This window comes from Physella acuta, unplaced genomic scaffold (genome assembly GCF_028476545.2).
Source record: "Physella acuta isolate Inbredline_101_S28 unplaced genomic scaffold, ASM2847654v3 ptg000195l, whole genome shotgun sequence".
NCBI classification, from domain to species: Eukaryota; Metazoa; Mollusca; class Gastropoda; family Physidae; genus Physella; species Physella acuta.
In genome coordinates, this window is record NW_026731714.1 from 94,874 (window position 1) to 114,632 (window position 19,759).

Sequence of the window (19,759 nt, forward strand, 5' to 3'; positions counted from 1 at the left end):
AGCTCTCTATCACCGTACCACGCCGTTAGCGTAAGTCTTTGCCAAGGAACTCTTCGATTATTTTACTGTGAGCACACGCTCCTTTTCATGAAATACATTGTACAGACAATTTAATTAATTTGTGTGTGTGTGTGGGGGGGGGGGTGTTTGTGTGAGGTATGTGTGTTTTAATCAATTTGCGTGTGTTTGTGATGTTTGTGGGTTGTGTGTTTGTGTTTGGAATGTTTGTGTTTGTGTGGGTTCTGTATTTGTGTGTAGGATGTATGTATTTAGAATATTATTTACCACCCTTTACACAGTATCAATCTAGTGTGTTTAGGATATCATTTACCAACTTTTAAAAAAACTTGAGATTCATTAGAACCAAAAAATTAATTTGACTTTTATGAAGTAGGTTAAAAATAACACCAGAAACGGCAATAGTTTTTTTTTTTACATCTTGGAGTCTAAGGTAATTTCAATTCAAGCGTCATTTTGATTTGTTCAAGACATCTGCAAGTCAAAAAGTTGGAAACATTTTTGGCGGGAGACAAGGTCGTCTGTTCACTGGTCGTCTGCTAGTCGGGGTGACCTTGAGGTATGGAAATGCTGACCTAGTCTGTTGTTTTAGAGTTATCTAACTTTGATCAGGGCAGGAGTTATCCGGTCTCCCGGAGTCGTTATTTGCGCGCCAAGACAATCGTCTGTTTGTTGATCGGCTGCTTAAATTTGTCCGCTTGCTTGCAGGGTGTAGGGGAGGAGGGGGAGGGGGAGGGGGGGGGGTGACACCAACAACCAGGCAGATGGTCCGCGACTGTCCAGTGTCTAAGGCGGACAGAACGTGACGTCACTTTCTGTTTGCTCAACCGGAACTCGATAAACCGGTTGACCGGCGCCCAGATTCCACGAACCGGCTTTCTCCTCTAGCCCAAACACGGGCCGTCACCACGTGACTTCCGGCTGACATTGAATGCCGGACTCCGAAATTCTGAAAGCCGGCATGAAAATACGGGCCATATAAAAGCCGGTCGGTGTGTTGACAAATCAAATCCAAGCCGTCGCCGGCAATATTCGGCGTGAGAATTGGATTTGATTGGATGAAGTTTCTTGGATTCCAGAACTTTCGCTCCGTGACCCAAGGAAGTCATTAAATCATAATCGTGACACAGCTGATTCTGTACACAGTTTGTACCGGTACAAGATTAACGCCGTACCCGGGATATTAGTGTACCGTCAGTACACTCAGTGTACCAGAAGTTTAGCTGTACCAGAAGTGTAGTTGTACCAGAACTATAGCTGTACCAACGGAACTGCTTTGATATTCTGCTGAGATATTACTCAATTAATTCAGAAACAGTTTCTATTTCTGTCTAACCAGTTTTCTAAAACAAGTCGCAGTTTTAAAACAATGAAGAGTTACATTTGGCTTACCATCACAGGCTTGTGCGCATGTCTGCTTCGTGACGTCATAGGTAAGTAGTTTTAATGAAGCCACTAATTCAAACAAGCACTCCATTAATCTAAAGTTACAAAAACACCTTTTACTCGATATAGGAAGAAAAGCAAAAACACAAAGAAATGAACACCCAAAACCAATCAATCAAAACTTGATTTATCTTCTCATAAGTTTATTGATTATTTATTCCTAGTAAACCAGTATTTAATAAACTTTTAAAATAAACAAGTGTAAACTTTGATAGTTGTGAATGTGTGATGGTACGATAAAGTGCTGTAGGACGAAGATTATACGAACCAACTACGAAGCTCGTACGAATCGTGTTTGCATACACCGGAAACTTTAACAATAGATTTGATCAAGGTGATGAACAAAACATCCACCAGAGCACTATAGCACTAAACATACTGTAGCTAGACTTATCAATGGGGATAACATTAACATCACTGACTCCACCCACCACAACATCACTGACTCCACCCACCATAACATCACTGACTCCACCCACCTGTAAACACCTGACTCCACCCAATTATCTATCACTGAATTCATCCACCTGTAAACACCTGGCTCCACCCACCTGTCCATCACTGACTCCACCCACCTGTAAACACCTGACTCCACCCACCTGTAAACACCTGACTCCACCCACCTGTAAACACCTGACTCCACCTACCTGTCAACACCTGACTCCACCCATCTGTAAGCACTGACTCCTCCTACCCCCAGCCACCAAGGTGTTCTGCTACTACAGCAGCTTCGCCCAGACCCGCCAGGGGTCGGGCAACTACCTGCCGGAGCACATCGACCCCCACCTCTGCACCCACATCATCTACGCCTTCGTCGACATCAGCCCAGACGGCAGTGACCTGGTACCCTTTAACAGAAATGATCAGGGCGACAATGGTTTGTAACAACACATTTTTTTCCATCTCAGCTGTAACACTATCCATGTATCTCAAGCTGAACTAGATATTTGTTACATGTATTGTTATAAAGCTATTATGTGTATTGTTATGAAGCTGTTGCATGTATTGTTATGAAGCTGTTACATGCATTGTTATAAAGCTATTACATGTATTGATATAAAGTCGTTACATGTATTGATATAAAGTCGTTACATGTATTGTTATAAAGATGTTACATGTATTGATATAAAGATGTTACATGTATTGTTATAAAGTTGTTACATGTATTGTTATACAGCTGTTACATGTATTTTTATAAAGTTGTTACATGTATTGTTATAAAGTTGTTACATGTATTGATATAAAGATGTTACATGTATTGTTATAAAGTTGTTACATGTATTTTTATAAAGTTGTTACATGTATTGTTATAAAGTTGTTACATGTATTGATATAAAGATGTTACATGTATTGATATAAAGTTGTTACATGTATTGATATAAAGTTGTTACATGTATTGATATAAAGTTGTTACATGTATTGATATAAAGATGTTACATGTATTGATATAAAGTTGTTACATGTATTGATATAAAATTGTTACATGTATTGATATAAAGTTGTTACATGTATTGTTATGAAGCTGTGACATGTATTGATATAAAGTTGTTACATGTATTGTTATGAAGCTGTGGCATGTGTTGTAATGGTACAATTCAGTTTTGCAATACACAGTAGGCTATTCAAATACAGTAACTCGAATAACGATACCGATCTATAACGCTAACCGTACCTTTAAATGAAGCTCTACTGCTAAAAATTACATCATCGTTATATGACGCACAATTGATTCGTTTGTTGGCCATCGTAGTTTTAAAATTATATTTTTTATTCTTTCAAACAAACTACTTTAGTTTCATGGCGTCACTCGGGAGGTGGGGGGGGGGGGGTGTGGCATGAACTGAGGCTGGGGGAAATATGTCTGGTGTCGTTATACTTTTTGACCATTTACCTAGTGTCGGTATTCTTGATGACGTCATACCTGATGAGGTCATACCTGGTGACACACCAGCATCACGACGCACGCTGACCTGAAGTACTCACGTGCAGCAGACGTGACCTCTGACCTCTCCACCCCACAGGTCTGTACGCCAGGACTCTGGCACTGAAGGAAAAGAACCCGGATCTGAAGGTCCTACTGGCTGTAGGGGGGTGGCAGATCGGCTCCAAACCTTTCATCCCCATGATCAAAGATGAGTACACCCGGAGTGTGTGGATCCAGAACGTCATCCGTTACTTGAGGAGGTGAGTGGGGGTGGGGAGATGGAGGTGGGGGGGGGAGGTTGAAGTGTGGTGGGGGGCTGTGGGGATGTGGGGTTGGGTCTGGCTGTGGGGCACTGTGATATCATGTTAGTTATATCATGATATTGCTCATGAAGAAGCCACTGCTTTCTGGTAAGTTAATTTTGTCAACTCTCTGGTTCAAATATCTGTTAACTGTACGTTTCCTTGATGAAAGAAGAAGGCAGGTTTTTAACAGTGTAAACTATTTCTGTTGGGCTAATCCACGAGGTTTTTCTCCCCAGACATGGTTTTGATGGCTTTGACATGGACTGGGAATTCCCCGCCACCAGAGGGAGCCCTCCCGAGGATAAATATAGATTTACTTTGCTTATGAAGGTAGGTTGTGGAAAAGTATAAGATGTGTGTTATCTGTGACAGGGTCTGTTTGCTATCTGTGACAGGGTCTGTATATTGTGTTATCTGTGACAGGCTATGTATAAAATCTGTTCTATCTGTGACAGGGCCTGTATAACATGTGTGCTATCTGTGACAGGGCCTGTATTTTGTGCTATCTGTGACAGGGCCTGTTTGCTATCTGTGACAGGGCCTGTATAAAATATTGTGCTCTCTGTGACAGGGTCTGTTTGCTATCTGTGACAGGGCCTGTATAAAATGTGTGCTCTCTGTGACAGGGCCTGTATAAAATGTGTGCTATCTGTGACAGGGCCTGTTTGCTATCTGTGACAGGGCCTGTATAAAATGTGTGCTATCTGTGACATCTGTTTGCTATCTTTGACAGGGCCTGTATAAAATGTGTGCTATCTGTGACATCTGTTTACTATCTGTGACAGGGCCTGTATAAAATGTGTGCTATCTGTGACATCTGTTTACTATCTGTGACAGGGGCTGTATAAAATATTGTGCTATCTGTGACAGGGCCTGTATAAAATGTGTGCTATCTGTGACAGGGCCTGTACGAGGCGTTCGCCCAAGAAGCGCGTGAGACGGGACGTGACAGGCTACTGCTCACCCTGGCCACAGCGTCCGGCACGTTCTACATAGACCAGAGCTACGAGCCTGACAAGATCATCAAGTCAGTGGTCCGACGGGTATCTCGGGGGGGTCAGTGGTCTTACGGGTATCCGGTGGGGGCTGTAACAACATGAATTCTTTGTTGTTGTGGGTTAGTTTTCACACAGGAATACAAGCAATAGTGGCAACTTCAAATGATGACTTTATTTACACTATATACAGTGAGAATGATAAATCCATGGTTATTCATGGTAAATCCATATTAGAAGATACTCAACAAGTACAGTCACAGTCACGACTCCAAGTCATGGAGACATCTTACATTCACTGCCACAGTTCAAGTCCCAAGTCCTAGCACACAACACCCGTTCACCTTTTGCTCTCCCTTTTATTCACAACTTTCTCTCCCCTTACGTACATGAGCGATCTCACCCAAAAACATGAAAAAACACATGACGATCGCTCAGACAGTCCTTCCGCTAGCCAGGTACTCTTCATTCATGCAAAACACAATATAATAAAGATACATAATAATACAGTCTGTGACACGTCCCCCCTTCGAATAAAATTTTGTGTAACAAAATTTATAAATACAATATTAGTAGGGCAGGATCATGTGCCAGACAACAAAATTTATAAATACAGTATTGGTAGGGCAGGATCATGTGCCAGACAACAAAAAATTGTGTACAATTCAAAGTAGAGTAAAATATATTCATTTTAGACTAAGCACTTGTAGTCATAAATTTATAGTGCATACAAATACAACAGTATGTAGTGACTATATCAGTGATAATTAAAATATGTCAGTGTTTTGAACAGAAACTTTAAATGTACAAGCATTATATGTAATATTTAATGCATCAATATACATTCACATAGGAGAAAAAAAAAACATTTCAATTACCCAGTAACTGTAAAAAAACTACATCAGTTGGGATAAATAATATACCAAACTAATTTGGTACAGGACTTAATTCCAAAACATAAACATAGTTAAAATACTTAAAGACATGAATTAAATAATTATATCCTATGTAGTAAAACAACCTTATCATCAAGGCATGTTATTACTACACATAAGTAATATACCTTATTGTCTCCCCTAGTTGACCCATTTCAGACATCTAGGTCACAACACAATCACATTCCTGCCTTCCACAGGTAATGACTAATACACAATTCATCATTGAGACTTCCGTCTTATTGTTATGCCGAATAAATAGTCTCTAACTTTTACTTTATACATTATTCCCTGTTAATTAATAGTATAGAATAGGTTTAACATAATACAGTTTACATTCTTTAGATATAGTACACAATTTATGTTTACTCAAACACATTATTTGATATTTATATATTACAGTTACAGACTGTATAATATTAATAGACTGTCAATTGATAATTTATCTTAGCATCCTCTATAGCATGAGTAATCGTTCTCGTGCAGTTGACGATGACCTGTTTGCCATCTCTCCCTGAAATTATATGTGTAGCTTTTAGCTTTGCTACCATAATGATTTCCTATATTTCGTGTAACTTGTGTTACTTCATTTGTTTTAATATTCTCTTCTGGTTTCTGAACAACGTCAGTTGTTTTCTTACTTTGTGTAAGTTCGTTTGGTTCATCAACCAACTTAATATAAATATTATGGCATTGCTTTGGCCTCTCATAATACGTCTGTGTTCGGTATCTTTCATTAGAACTTGATACATTATTTCTTAAATTACTGTATTTCTCACATGACTTTCTTTGTACATAATTGTTTCTTCTCTGATTTGCCAACCTATGCCAACATTGATCTTGGTAATGACCTGTTTTCCCGCAGTAAAAACATCTAGATTTTGGCTTCTTATAAACATGGTGACTGTATTCATAGTTTGCTAAATTTCTTTTACTTTCATTCTGTGCATCAATGACATTGTAGTTTCTAGTTACTGTTTCATCTTTCTTAACTTGCTTGTGCTTCTTTATTGATTCTAATTCACACATAAATTTCTGTGTTAATTTCTCCATTTCTTTGTTAAATTTATTCTTGAGTTCTAGTATATCTTCTTTATAGTTTGACTCCAATTTTCGAAGTAAATCTTCAATAGGTACGTTCTCTTCATTGTGGCTTATTAAGTTCACTGATTCATTAATCATCATTAGTTTATCATGATTCCTGCCATTCTCCGATGGACTTATAAAATCATCACTGCCATTGACTGATGGGCTTATTAAATCATTTTGATTACTATTCTCTGATGGCCTTGTGATACAACTTTCAATAATATTCTCGTGTACCTGCGTTTGAGTCAATAAAGAGTCAATCTTAAAACATTCTAATGTATCTGTCACCTTTAAATCATTATTAAGTTCAACCTCTGTTTTTTCCTTGGGTTTCAATTCTTCCTGGACTATGTTACTCTGTTCTTCATTCCAAAGGTTGCCAATATTTACTTCTTCAAGTTCTGCTTTAAATTCTGTCTGTTCACTTTCTAATTTTGGTTCATTTGTGTCTGTTATAGCTTTCATTTCTAATAGTTCTTGTTTATATGCTAGTTCATGTAGGCCAACTTGTTTTTCAATAGTTTCAGCCCTTTTATCTGCTCTCTGTTTTCTGTTTCTTTTTTTTCTCTTTCCTTTTGATTGTACAGTCTCCTCTACTTTATCTACTTCTGAAATGTCTTCTTCTTTTTGCATGTCTGTAATAGCTCTTGATCTATTACACACTATTTCTATCTCATCATCTAATTCTCTCATTGCTTTTCCATGAGCTAGTCGGGGTCGTCCTGTTTCTTCGTCCCATGCTTCTAATGCTTTTTCTATGTCTCTGTCAAATCGAGTGTTTGCCCAGGCTATCTGCTTCTTCATCTTCTTAATGCCTTGCGCCCTCGCTAATGCTAGATATTCTTCAAAACATAACATTTTGATATATTTTCTATGACATAAAATATAAATTCATTAGTTGACAATAGATAAATGTTAATTAATTTACAATACCCTTTCTTGGTTTCTGGCTTGTTTTAGTTGATTACAGACATCTGGTAATCCAAGAAAAGTTCATAGTACATATATACGTCCAAAAATAGTTCACTTTGTTGATTCCAAAAAGTTAAAAAAAATTCAAAATAGTTCTAGTAGCCTGTTACATAGTAGAAATTTGTCCAGTTTTAGATAAGACATCTTTAGGAACAGTTTACAATTAATAAACTAGATCTGCTCATCCACAGTAGAAGAACTTGAACAGCTAATCCATATAGAAAAAACTTGAACAGCTAAATCCAAATAGAAAAAAAACACACATTTGTAGGTGTAACAGTATTCTGTTACAGCCGATATGTATCCGACATTGGTAAGACAATGTCGAAAATAATGTGATAATAATTATCACGTTGATTACTTGACTTGACTGTAGATAACTATTAATACTTTCATGTACTTGCTTGATATACCAGCGTTGTTCACTGGCAAACAGTGGAAGACCACTTCAAAAACGTTGAAAACTGCTTAAAATAATAATGTGACAATTCTTTGATCACTTGTGGTAACACTGTAACTTCGTTGAAGATTTCTGACTTCAATCTAATCCATCAATGTAACAACATCAGTGTAACAACTTGAGTATACGTCCACTTCAGCCAACAAAGTAACAAATGTTGACCATCTCTGACAATAATGTATCAGCTTCTTCAATCACCTGACTCCAATGTATCAACACGTCTGATAATAATGTAGAAACACTTCTTCAATTGCTTCTGATAATGTAACAGTAGTAGTAGACGCTCACAATGTAGCAACTGTTGTTGCCCCCACTTCTGACACCATATGTAACAACATGAATTCTTTGTTGTTGTGGGTTAGTTTTCACACAGGAATACAAGCAATAGTGGCAACTTCAAATGATGACTTTATTTACACTATATACAGTGAGAATGATAAATCCATGGTTATTCATGGTAAATCCATATTAGAAGATACTCAACAAGTACAGTCACAGTCACGACTCCAAGTCATGGAGACATCTTACATTCACTGCCACAGTTCAAGTCCCAAGTCCTAGCACACAACACCCGTTCACCTTTTGCTCTCCCTTTTATCCCGGTCCATTCTCTCCCCTTACGTCAATGAGCGATCTCACCCAAAAGCATGAAAAAACACATGACGATCGCTCAGACAGTCCTTCCGCTAGCCAGGTACTCTTCATTCATGCAAAACACAATATAATAAAGATACATAATAATACAGTCTGTGACAGGGGCATTTTAGGTCATTGTAGGGTTATTGTAGGGTTACTTTATGGTCATTTTGCATGATAAGTTTAGGGTCATTTTGCAAAGGGTGGGAATGGGGGTGGGGGTGGGATGGGGTAGTGGGGGGGGGGGGGGGATTGTGAACGTGAGCATGTCTGAAGATCTTGTAGACTGCGTGTGACGTTGGCTTGGTGTCGATACAATATAGACACACTGTTGACACAATATAGACACACTGTTGACACAATATAGACACACTGTTGACAAAATAAATACACAATGTTGACACAATATAGACACACTGTTGACAAAAATAAAGACACAATGTTGACACAATAAAGACACCATATTGACCCAGAGCTGTTCAAATAAAAACAAAACGCCTTTTTTTCAGCTACATCGATTACATGCTTCTGATGACCTACAACTACCACGGTCAGTGGGAGAAGGTCACAGGTCACCACAGTGGACTGTACCCCCACAAGAATGACCCCAAGTCAGGCGAGAAGGCCCAGCTGTATCAGGTAGGCTTTTTATGTGACCCCTATTATATATGACCCCTAAAATATATGACCCCTATAATTGACCCCTATAATATCTGACCCCTATAATTTATGACACCTATAATATATGACCCATATAATATATGACCCCTATAATATATGACCCCTACAATATATGACCCCTATAATATGTGACCCTATAATATATAACCCCTATAATATATGACCCCTATAACATGTGACCTGTATAATATATTACCCCTATAATATATGACCCCTATAATTTATTACCCCTATAATATATGACCCCTATAATATATGACCCCTATAATATATGACCCCTATAATATATGACCCCTATAATATATTACCCCTATAATATATTATCCCTATAATATATGACCCCTTTAATATAGGACCCCTAAAATATATGACCATATAATATATGACCCCTATAATATATGACCCCTATAATATATGACCCCTATATCACATTTCCCTTGTATAACAGAAGTTCTAATATCATTGTTTCCTATATAAAGATTATATAAAATATCCTTTATACCATGTCCCAGAAAAATCACCTATATTGTGTGTCCCTGATAGTATGTCCCCTATATAATTTGTCCCCTTTCTCAAAAGTCCCCTATATTATATATCCTCCATAACATATGTCCCATATATCAGATGTCCATTATTTCATAATTATGTTCCCTAAATCAATGTATACTCAACATCACATTTCTCCTATATAGTATATCCCCGATCCCATAAGACCCCTCATAGCGGGTAAGGGTAGCCGTGTGGTAGAGCGCTCGAATGCTAACCCGGGAGTATCGAGTTCGGATCTGAGACTTGTCTGTATAACGTCTCATGCTCTCACTGTGTCCCTCTCCAGGACTGGTCAATCGACTACTGGCTGGACATCGGCGTGTCCAGGGATAAACTCATTGTCGGCCTTCCCACCTACGCCATGACCTTCACCCTCGCTGACCCCTCGGATCACGGAGTTCACGCCCCTGTCATCGGTGGTGGGAAGATGGGAGACTACACCAAGGAGACCGGGATACTGGCGTACTATGAGGTAACTCTTTCTGTCTTGTCAGTCAATAAAATAAACTTGATTACTTCCCTTGCATTATGTTTGGTTGGGGTCTATGTTTAGTACTAGCTTATTAATAGGTAACTCTTTCAATCTTGTCATTCAAAAAAATTAAATTGATAACTTCCCTTGTATTATGTGGTGTGTGGTTAGGAGACTACACTAAGAATACTGGGATACTGGTGTAATGAGTGGTAACTCTTCCTGTCATGAATCAAAAAATAAATTTAATCGCTTCCCTTGAATTGTGATTACACAATTTGGATGTCCTAAAGTGTAACAATTACCACGAGCCGACCCGCGGCGTATCATACGCCACTATTTAGTTGTTTTATTTTCTACTTTTCATTGAATTCGACAGTACCAATGCTGCCACTGAAAATATTTGCTTTAAAATACTAACCCCCCTTTCCCCTAACCCCGACCCTACCCCCCCCCCCTCCCACCGTGAAAGCAGCCTCCTCTTAGTTACCTCCTGTAAGTTTAAAATCGTTTCAAACTAAATTATCTGCCCCTAATAGCCGTCACTAAACCCGACTTTACGATTTGTAAACATTTAGTTTGACTACAGCTCACCAGACCATTTGGGGGTAGGGTGGGGGTGGTAGCAATAGTTATAGAGGGGACTGTAAGGCGCGGTTGCAGCTTGTTTTCTAGTGTCTCCCAGAAGAGAATTATATATATAGATATTAATCAAAATTTGGGTTTCTAAAAAATATCCAATGTGTCTAGCTTTTAGATGAATGAGCTCATGTGTGTAACTTCTAACATCGGGTTTAATGTCATCATGTAAGTCCTATCATATTAGTTGAATGTCCTCATGTGTCCTACCATTGAGTTGAATGTCCTCATATGTCCTACCACTGAGCTAAATGTCCTGATTTAAGTCCTACCATCTTTCTCACATGTCCTACCGTTGTGCCGAATGTCCTCACATGTCCTACCGTTGTGCCGAATGTCCTCACATGTCCTACCATTGAGCTGAATGTCCTCACATGTCCTACCATTAAGTTGAATGTCCTGTTGTAAGTCCTACCATTGTCCTGAATGTCCTCACATGTCCTACCATAGTGCCGAATGTCCTCAGGTGTGCACGAAGCTAAAGTCCGGCGACTGGCAGTCCGAGTGGATCGATGACCAGATGGTGCCGTTTGCTTACGGCGGTGACCAGTGGGCGGGGTACGAGGACACGAACAGCATCGCCATAAAGGTCAGTTGTCCTCATGTCCTCATGTCCTTATCTCCTCACGTCCTTATGTCGTCATGTCCTCATGTCCTCATGTCCTCATGTCCTAGTGACCTCATATCCTCATGTCCTAGTGACCTCATGTCCTCATGTCCTAGTGTCCTCATGTCCTCATGTCCTCATGTCCTCATGTCCTCATGTCCTCATGTCCTCATGTCCTCATGTCCTCATGTCCTCATGTCCTAGTGTCCTCATGTCCTCATGTCCTCAGGTCCTCATGTCCTCATGTCCTAGTGTCCTCATGTCCTCATGCCCTAGTGTCCTCATGTCCTAATGTCCTAGTGTCCTCATGTCCTCATGTCATAGTGTCCTCATGTCCTCATGTCCTAGTGTCCTCATGTCCTAGTGTCCTCATGTCCTAGTGTCCTCATGTCCTCACGTCCTCATGTCCTAGTGTCCTCATGTCCTCATGTCCTCATGTCCTCATGTCCTCATGTCCTCATGCCCTCGTGTCTTCTCATCTCGTCTAGTTACCACTGTTTCGTATGTCTGCTGATAACTTCATTCAAGGCAATTTTTTAAATATGAACTCAGTTTTCGTTTTGCTAATTTTTCAACAATGTAGGCCTATATGCAATGAGTTAACAGATATTCTATTCTTTTTTTGGCCTATATGTGTGGAAAGAAGCATTGTGCTATTTAGCTAGTGCCCACGAAAACAAAATGTGATTGTTCGTCTTATAAAGTAACGTTAGCATTGTAAGCAAGCAGTATACCCACCCACGTGACTCTCCCCTGACCTTGACTTTCTATTGACCTTACCCACCAAAGTTCCATGACCTTGACCTCACCAACTTAATTTCCTTCTGACCTTGACTTTCTGTTGACCCCGTCCAATTTAACCCTGGCCTTGACCTCTCGATCCCCACCCACAGGCCAACAACATCCTGAAGCGGGGCCTGGCCGGCGCCTTCGTTTGGTCCCTGGAGATGGACGACTTCAGCGACTCGTGTGGGGAGGGGCGGTACCCGCTACTGACCACCATCAAGGACACCCTGGGCGGGGCAAAGGTGAGAACTATTTTTAGCTCGGTGGCGCCATTAGGGTCTATGTTTTTTTTAAATTTTGCTTCACCGTAAGAGATTTCATTTTACGACAATAAATGTTTTTTTTTATGTTTGTTAGTTGATTAAAAAATATTAACTATAATGTTGCCCTCTTCAAAGTTCTGACAATCTTTTTCTTTCTTTGACTAGTCGAAGCCTCTATCTGATTCTTCTCATATCCAACGGCCTCGTTCTGAATCGAGCCCGCCCTCTAGAAGCCGGAAAATGAAAGCCAAGTCCACCCACAGGTCATCATCACGTGACCCACTAGACCTGAAGCGCCACCTACAAAAGCACAAACAGGTGACCGAAGGTCAGACTGACATGCCCTCGACCTTGACCCCTGAAGTTGAGGTCACCACGAGACACGAGCGCCAGAACAGGTGGTGGACGAGCTGGAGGAAATCCGCGAGCCAGGGGCCGCCCCTGGCCAGAGCTGCAGCCAGGCATCAGCCAGACGGTGAAGCTAGAGCCGCAGCTAGACCCGCAGCTAGACCCCAGCCAGAAGTTGACGCAAACATCCCAGCTAGACCCGCCTCGAGATCAAAGAACAACTGGTGGCGTAAAGGGAACAGGCTGGTACAAAAAGGTACACTCAACCCACTGCCCAGAAAAAAGCGCACAGGGAAAAAGCGCTCGGGGAAAATTGCGCGTTCGGGGAGAAAGCGCACTTAGAAAATTGCGCAAAGGAAAATAATACGCAGCAAAAACCAAATCATCCTACTGAAAAAAAAATAGTATGGCAGCTATGTCTTAAACGATAAGTAAATAGTTTCTATAAATAAAAAAATCATAAACAACCTACTAGATTTAGAGTATTATTTTATCGTTGTTTGATGGTATTTAGACTACATTGTCGAGTCGCGCTTGTTAGTTTAATGTGAATCGAATTACCTCCCTTGTTGGTTTAATGTAGATATACTTACTCTCCCTTGTTGGTTTTGATATCATTTTTTTTCTCTAAGACGTTTTTCTAATAGTATGTTTACATTTCGTACGGTGGTATTTTTTTTTTAATTATGGTCTTTAAGTTTATTTTCCAAATCAAATAATCGCTTTAGATTCCATATTTAAAACCAACCAATCGCTTTAGATTCCATATTTAAAACCAACCAATCGCTTTAGATTCCATATTTAAAACCAACCAATCGCTTTAGATTCCATATTTAAAACCAACCAATCGCTTTAGATTCCATATTTAAAACCAACCAATCGCTTTAGATTCCATATTTAAAACCAACCAATCGCTTTAGATTCCTTATTTAAAACCAACCAATCAATTTAGTTTCCCCGACACCGGAAGTGACGCCAGAGATAACAGAAGACGAGGTGGTAACAGCGCCAGAGATCAAATGGTGGTTAAGTAGAATTGGTCCATCCAAAACCACCGTGACGTCATATCCGGACGAGAGCGACTACCCAGACGACCAGACGTTCTCTACGTCACCCGCGTGGACCAATCAAAGGTCAAGGACGGAGAAGTTTGTTGTTGATGGTATGTTGACGTCGTTGGTTTGTTTGCTTCGAGCACTTAATTATTTTTTCTTAAATACTTCACCTTGTTAGTGGTATTTCCTGTTGTTACAAATGTCTTTTATTCAAGGTTTTTCGTATAAAAAAAAGTTCGTACATTATAGCACAAAGTTAAGCTGATTGAGCTCACCTAAACAAAAAATAAACTGGTCAATTTATGTTCTTACAGGGAGTAAATATTAAACGAACTCGATGATTTTTACTAAAAGAGCAATTATTTTAAATCTACTTAAGGCATTAATTACCAAGAATTATGAACCTAAAATGTCATGCCAATCATCCATATTAAATAAAACAGCTTATTTAACATCGTCTACACTTTACTTATTTACAAAGAATCTCATCTTAACCCCCCCCCCCCACTCATACATCATTACATTTTAATTAACACTCCGAAAAGGCAGACCCTTACCCCCTTAACACCCTCCCCCCTACTCATAGATTGTCATTAAATTTTTACACCCCTAAGTATGCATCGCTTAACCCCCCCCCCCCCCCCCCCCAATTCATAGATTGTCGTTAAATTTTAACTCCTAAAATAGGCAGCCCCCTTACCCTTTTTAACCCCCCCCTCCTCACACATACACACACACATACACACACACATACACACACACAAACACACACACAAACACACACACATACACACACACACACAAACACACTTGTATCCTCCCAGATAGGGTCTAAGAAAAATCCTGTTAACATTTTAACAACTTTTTAACAATTTTACAACCTGTACTGTTAACATTTTTAAAACAATGATTTTGACAGCGAGGATCGGGGTCTGCCGTGAGTTCGGGGTCGGGACGTTCGCCGACCCCCTCTCTTGTGAGCAGTTCATCATCTGCATGTCGGGCAACTGGCTGGACATCCCCCCTCACGTGATGGCCTGCCCCGAGGGTACCAGGTTCGACTCCAGCCTCAAGATCTGCAACTACGCCTCCAACGTCTCGTGTGACGACTGAATGACGTCATGTCTCTACAAGCGCCATTGTGATCGTTACGACTGATATTAAAGTGTCAAAGTTCACGCTGAGCCGATGCTGAGTTAGATCACTTGTGTTTTTTAAATTTTATTTTTACGTTTAAGTTATTTGTATAAAAAAAAATTAATAATTAATTTTTGTTTGTTTTTATTAAGTTTTCCTCAAGACTTTCAAAAGTCAAAACTAACACATTGAAAACATACAACAGTTCATTTTCGGTTTAATTAAAATTGTGGAAAAAACAATGAGATAAATATTTTATAATACATTTTATTGAAACAAAATATATTTTATGAAATTTAAATAATTTAATAAACTTAATTATAAGATATAATTTAATAGCTTCTCATTGCTCGAGTAATATAGAATAGCATCCCCTTCTTCCTGTAATGAAGAATAAGTTCCCCTTGTTCATTACATCTTCATTAATTAACGGTGTCGATTTAATTTTCCCAAATCCTGACAAAGAATTCCTAAAATTTATGTCGAAAAATTCTATTACTGTATATTGTAAGATATTGTCAAGTTTCAAACTTTTAAATTAATTACGAAATATTTTATAAATTGACAACAGCATAAATACGTGCCTTAGTTAATTAATTGCTCCATTTAATTAGATTGATTAATAAATATCAGCTATAAATAAATTACCTGTAAATCTGTTGAATGTTTAGATGAAACTGCGCATGCGCTAAGATGTCTGATTAAAATATTTAAAATTATTGAAACTTCTCAGTTGTCGTTATTTAACATTCGTCTCGGCTTTTGTTTTTGTTAATGTCATATCAGGCATATCAGTCTGTCACTGTCACATGAATGTGTCATTGTCATGTTAGACTGTCACATCAACGTGTCATTGTCATATTCGTCTGTCACTGTCACATCACTGTGTCACTGTCACACTTGTTTACTTAGGGTTTGGTGTGGTTAAATTTTCAACGGTTTGATCTTAACACAATAAAAATGTGTTTTTTTTAAATCTTCTGGTGTGAATAAAAAAGGTTTTTAGATTAGTTGGTTTGCTGTTTATGTATGGTGTATTTTGACAACTTAGGTGAGGTGTTTGGTGATATTAAAAGACTAAAAAACGGTGCCACTTGGAGAAGTTTTTTACATGTGTAAGTTGAAACAAAGAGGAATCGTGTACAGACTAGATACCAACTTGGTAGAGGAAGGAGCGCTAGGGAGGGGTAATGTTGGAAACGTTTCCTTTAGATAGTTTTCTCCTGGAGTGGGGGGGGGGGGGGGCATTTGAAACGTTTGGGGAAGGGGGGAGGACATTTGAAACTTTGGGGTGGGGGGGGGGGGGGGGGGGAGAGAGAGAGACACTGGTGAATTATATTTCGTTAGAAGAGGGGGGGGGGGCTAGACGTGTTTCAGGAGGCGAAATCCCGGAAGAGATGCCTGAAAGAAACTTCGTAACGCCTGCTCAAACCAGGTGACCTAACTTGTGTGGGTAACATGTATATGTATGAGTGTGTGTGTGTGTGTGTGTGTGTGTGTGTGTGTAAATGTGGGGAGGGGGGCGATTAAAATAAGTACTTTACGATTTTAAACAAAATTTTAAAAACATTTTCTAACCTAACTAACTGAATAAAATATACATTTAAAAACAATTAAATTGATCATCAAAAGTCAAATTTAATTTTAATAATTTACAGCAGGAGTTATGTTCCTGTTGTAAAAAAAAAATATTTGGAATTATATACCAGTATACAGATAATATCTTAAGGCAAAGGAGGCCACTTGAATTTGATGTAACATTTTCTACACCTTATTTGTAGCTGCATGGATACACATTCAATCTGTTGAACGGTCAGCTCCTCCAATCATTCCAATCATTTAGTTCAGCCGGATTGTGTCCCTTTCCAGCGGATTAAGAGCAGACGATTACGGCTCTCGTCTGGTCAGCCAACGCAGACGATTGACATAGTTGTGGCGAGATGCTGTGTCTGCACCCCTCCGCCCTTCCCCCACCCCCTAGCTTGCCTCCTGTTTGCTAGGGAGAAATTTGGTGTGTGCTTTAAAAGGGGGGGGAGGGGTGCCTTAATGCAGAACACGTGATCATGACATCATCTTCGGTGCATAGGGGTCGTCCGTAAATTAAGGCACACTCATATGGGTGAGGAGGGGGGGGGGGAGGGGGGGAATGGGTAGGGGTAGACTTTTGTGAATTTAATTGATACATTTAAATTTTAATTGGTAAATTTAATTGGTGAATTTAAATGGTGGATGGTATTTCGATATAGCAAATTTTTTAAATTTGTAAAAATATATTTCTTTAGTGTTTTCTTTTACATAAACTAGCCAGCTGACTTTATTAGCGTCAGTAATCGAAGGATCAATGATTAAATGATCAAGGCATCTGTTAGGTTTTTTTAATCATATAACACCACAAAAGGTTTTTTTTTTCAAGATGGCAGACGTTGCCATGGAAACCATATATTTTTAGAAGGGTCCCTGGTGCATGCAATCATTTGCCCTTAAGTGTCCTAACTGTGTATATACATAAATATAAAAGTCTTTTTAATTAATATTTTTTTCCAGAGCCTAAGTAGCCCCCCCCCTTTCCAACCGGGTAGTGAATACATGACCCCCCAACCAGAGGCGTCACAATCTCGTAATCAGGGTGGATAAAGTCCCCGCCCCCCTCCCCCCCCCCCCTCCGGGCTATTTAATTTTAGGTTAGTAAAATTAATAAATCGAGTGAAGTCTCGATAAATTTCATTTGGTTTAACATCAATATTTTTTAGAAGTACAAGTACCCGAAATCGTACTCTAGTTCATTGATTTCAAAACCACAATGATGGATGGTTCCAGTCTCATCCATCTTCTACATTTGTCTGAGTTTTATTTAGATTGGACGGATGTTTTTTGTGATGCACATTTTCATGCCACTATTACATCAGCTTCCTTAAGGAACATATGATGTTACCTGTTGGCCCATGTCAACTTACTGGCGAATTTAAAAATGGAGCTCACCTGCTTGTTTACAATAAAAAAAACAACAACATCCACTTCTTTATGGGATCGTGAGAGTCCTCAGAGAGTCACCAGAGAGTCACTAGAGAGTGACTAGTGAATCACTAGAGAGTAACTAGAGAGCGACTAGAGTCACTAGAGAGTCACTAGAGTCACTAGAGAGTCACTAGAGAGTCACTAGAGTCACTAGAGAGTCACTAGAGAGTCACTAGAGTCACTAAAATCACTAAAGTCACTAGAGAATCACTAGAGAGTCACACTAGAGTCACTAGAGAGTCACTAGAGAGTCACTAGAGAGTCAATAGAGAGTCAATAGAGAGTCTCTAGAGTCACTAGAGAGTCACTAGAGTCACTAAAATCACTAAAGTCACTAGAGAATCACTAGAGAGTCACACTAGAGTCACTAGAGAGTCACTAGAGAGTCACTAGAGAGTCAATAGAGAGTCAATAGAGAGTCTCTAGAGTCACTAGAGAGTCACTAGAGAGTGGTTGTGCTTCTCACCCCATCTAAAGAAATCATATCGTTACACCGGCAGGTTGTTTACAGACAGAACACGCTGTGATCTTCAGTGGCAGCGGATTGATGGATTTCCTGCAACATCACAACACGGCACTGTGGGAGCTACTCCAACCACATCACAGCTGTTGTGGTGTGACAGCACTGAACAGCAGGACAGCCACTATTATATATATATATATATATATATATATATATATATATATATATATATATATATATATATATATATATATATATATATATATATATATACTTTGTTTATCGGGGGGGGGGGGGGTGACACCCGACCTAGCGACGACACTGAATAGACGTAGTAGCCCTCAAGGGTGAACAACATTTTCACTAATATTTATGTTAACCCTCACGCGTTTATCATCAGTCAGTGTAGATTAGAAAGTAGTCGTTCACTATTTGCCAGCATATTAGTATTGATATTACATCGAATCATGTTTGGTTTTGAATTTAATTGATTTAAACTTGCATCTTGGTTTAAACGTTTAACATTATATTTAAAAAAATATATTTAGTTTAGAAAAACAGAATAAAACTGTAAAATGAATTGTAAATAAATATTCTAATTTTTTTTAAAAACATACATTTTTTTATAAACTAGAATTTTAAAAACATAACTAAATATGTTTATATATGTGTATTAAATAGTATGATTATTTCCCATACTTCATTTTGCAAAATTACATATTGCAAAATACATATTTTATGTTATAAGAATTAGAAAATCGTTGTGTGTGTGTGTGTTTATGTGTGTTGCTTTGATATTGCATTCGGTTTCCAATGTTGTGTTTTGTGCGTGTGTGTGTGTGTGTGTGTGTGTGTAGTTGTCATTGTGTTGTTGTTGTGTTATATGTTGTTGCCAGTGTTGTGTTTTGAACGATGGACTTTTCTGTGATTTGTTGTGTGCTCTGTTTTCTTTAGTTCTTCAAGA

General features: G+C 39.0%; 1 protein-coding gene across 1 annotated transcript; it reads left to right on the plus strand.

Moving 5' to 3' along the window:
* The first annotated feature begins 1,047 nt into the window (after positions 1 to 1,047).
* Positions 1,048 to 15,376, plus strand: LOC131936917 (chitotriosidase-1-like). Its single transcript, XM_059294032.1, has 12 exons — positions 1,048 to 1,451; positions 2,165 to 2,332; positions 3,486 to 3,648; positions 3,930 to 4,023; positions 4,596 to 4,720; positions 9,290 to 9,419; positions 10,297 to 10,482; positions 11,588 to 11,710; positions 12,622 to 12,756; positions 12,943 to 13,381; positions 14,078 to 14,287; positions 15,100 to 15,376. Exons 1-12 carry the CDS (start codon positions 1,388 to 1,390, stop codon positions 15,291 to 15,293), a joined length of 2,031 nt encoding a protein of 676 aa, XP_059150015.1. The 5' UTR covers positions 1,048 to 1,387; the 3' UTR covers positions 15,294 to 15,376.
* The last annotated feature ends 4,383 nt before the right edge of the window (positions 15,377 to 19,759 follow it).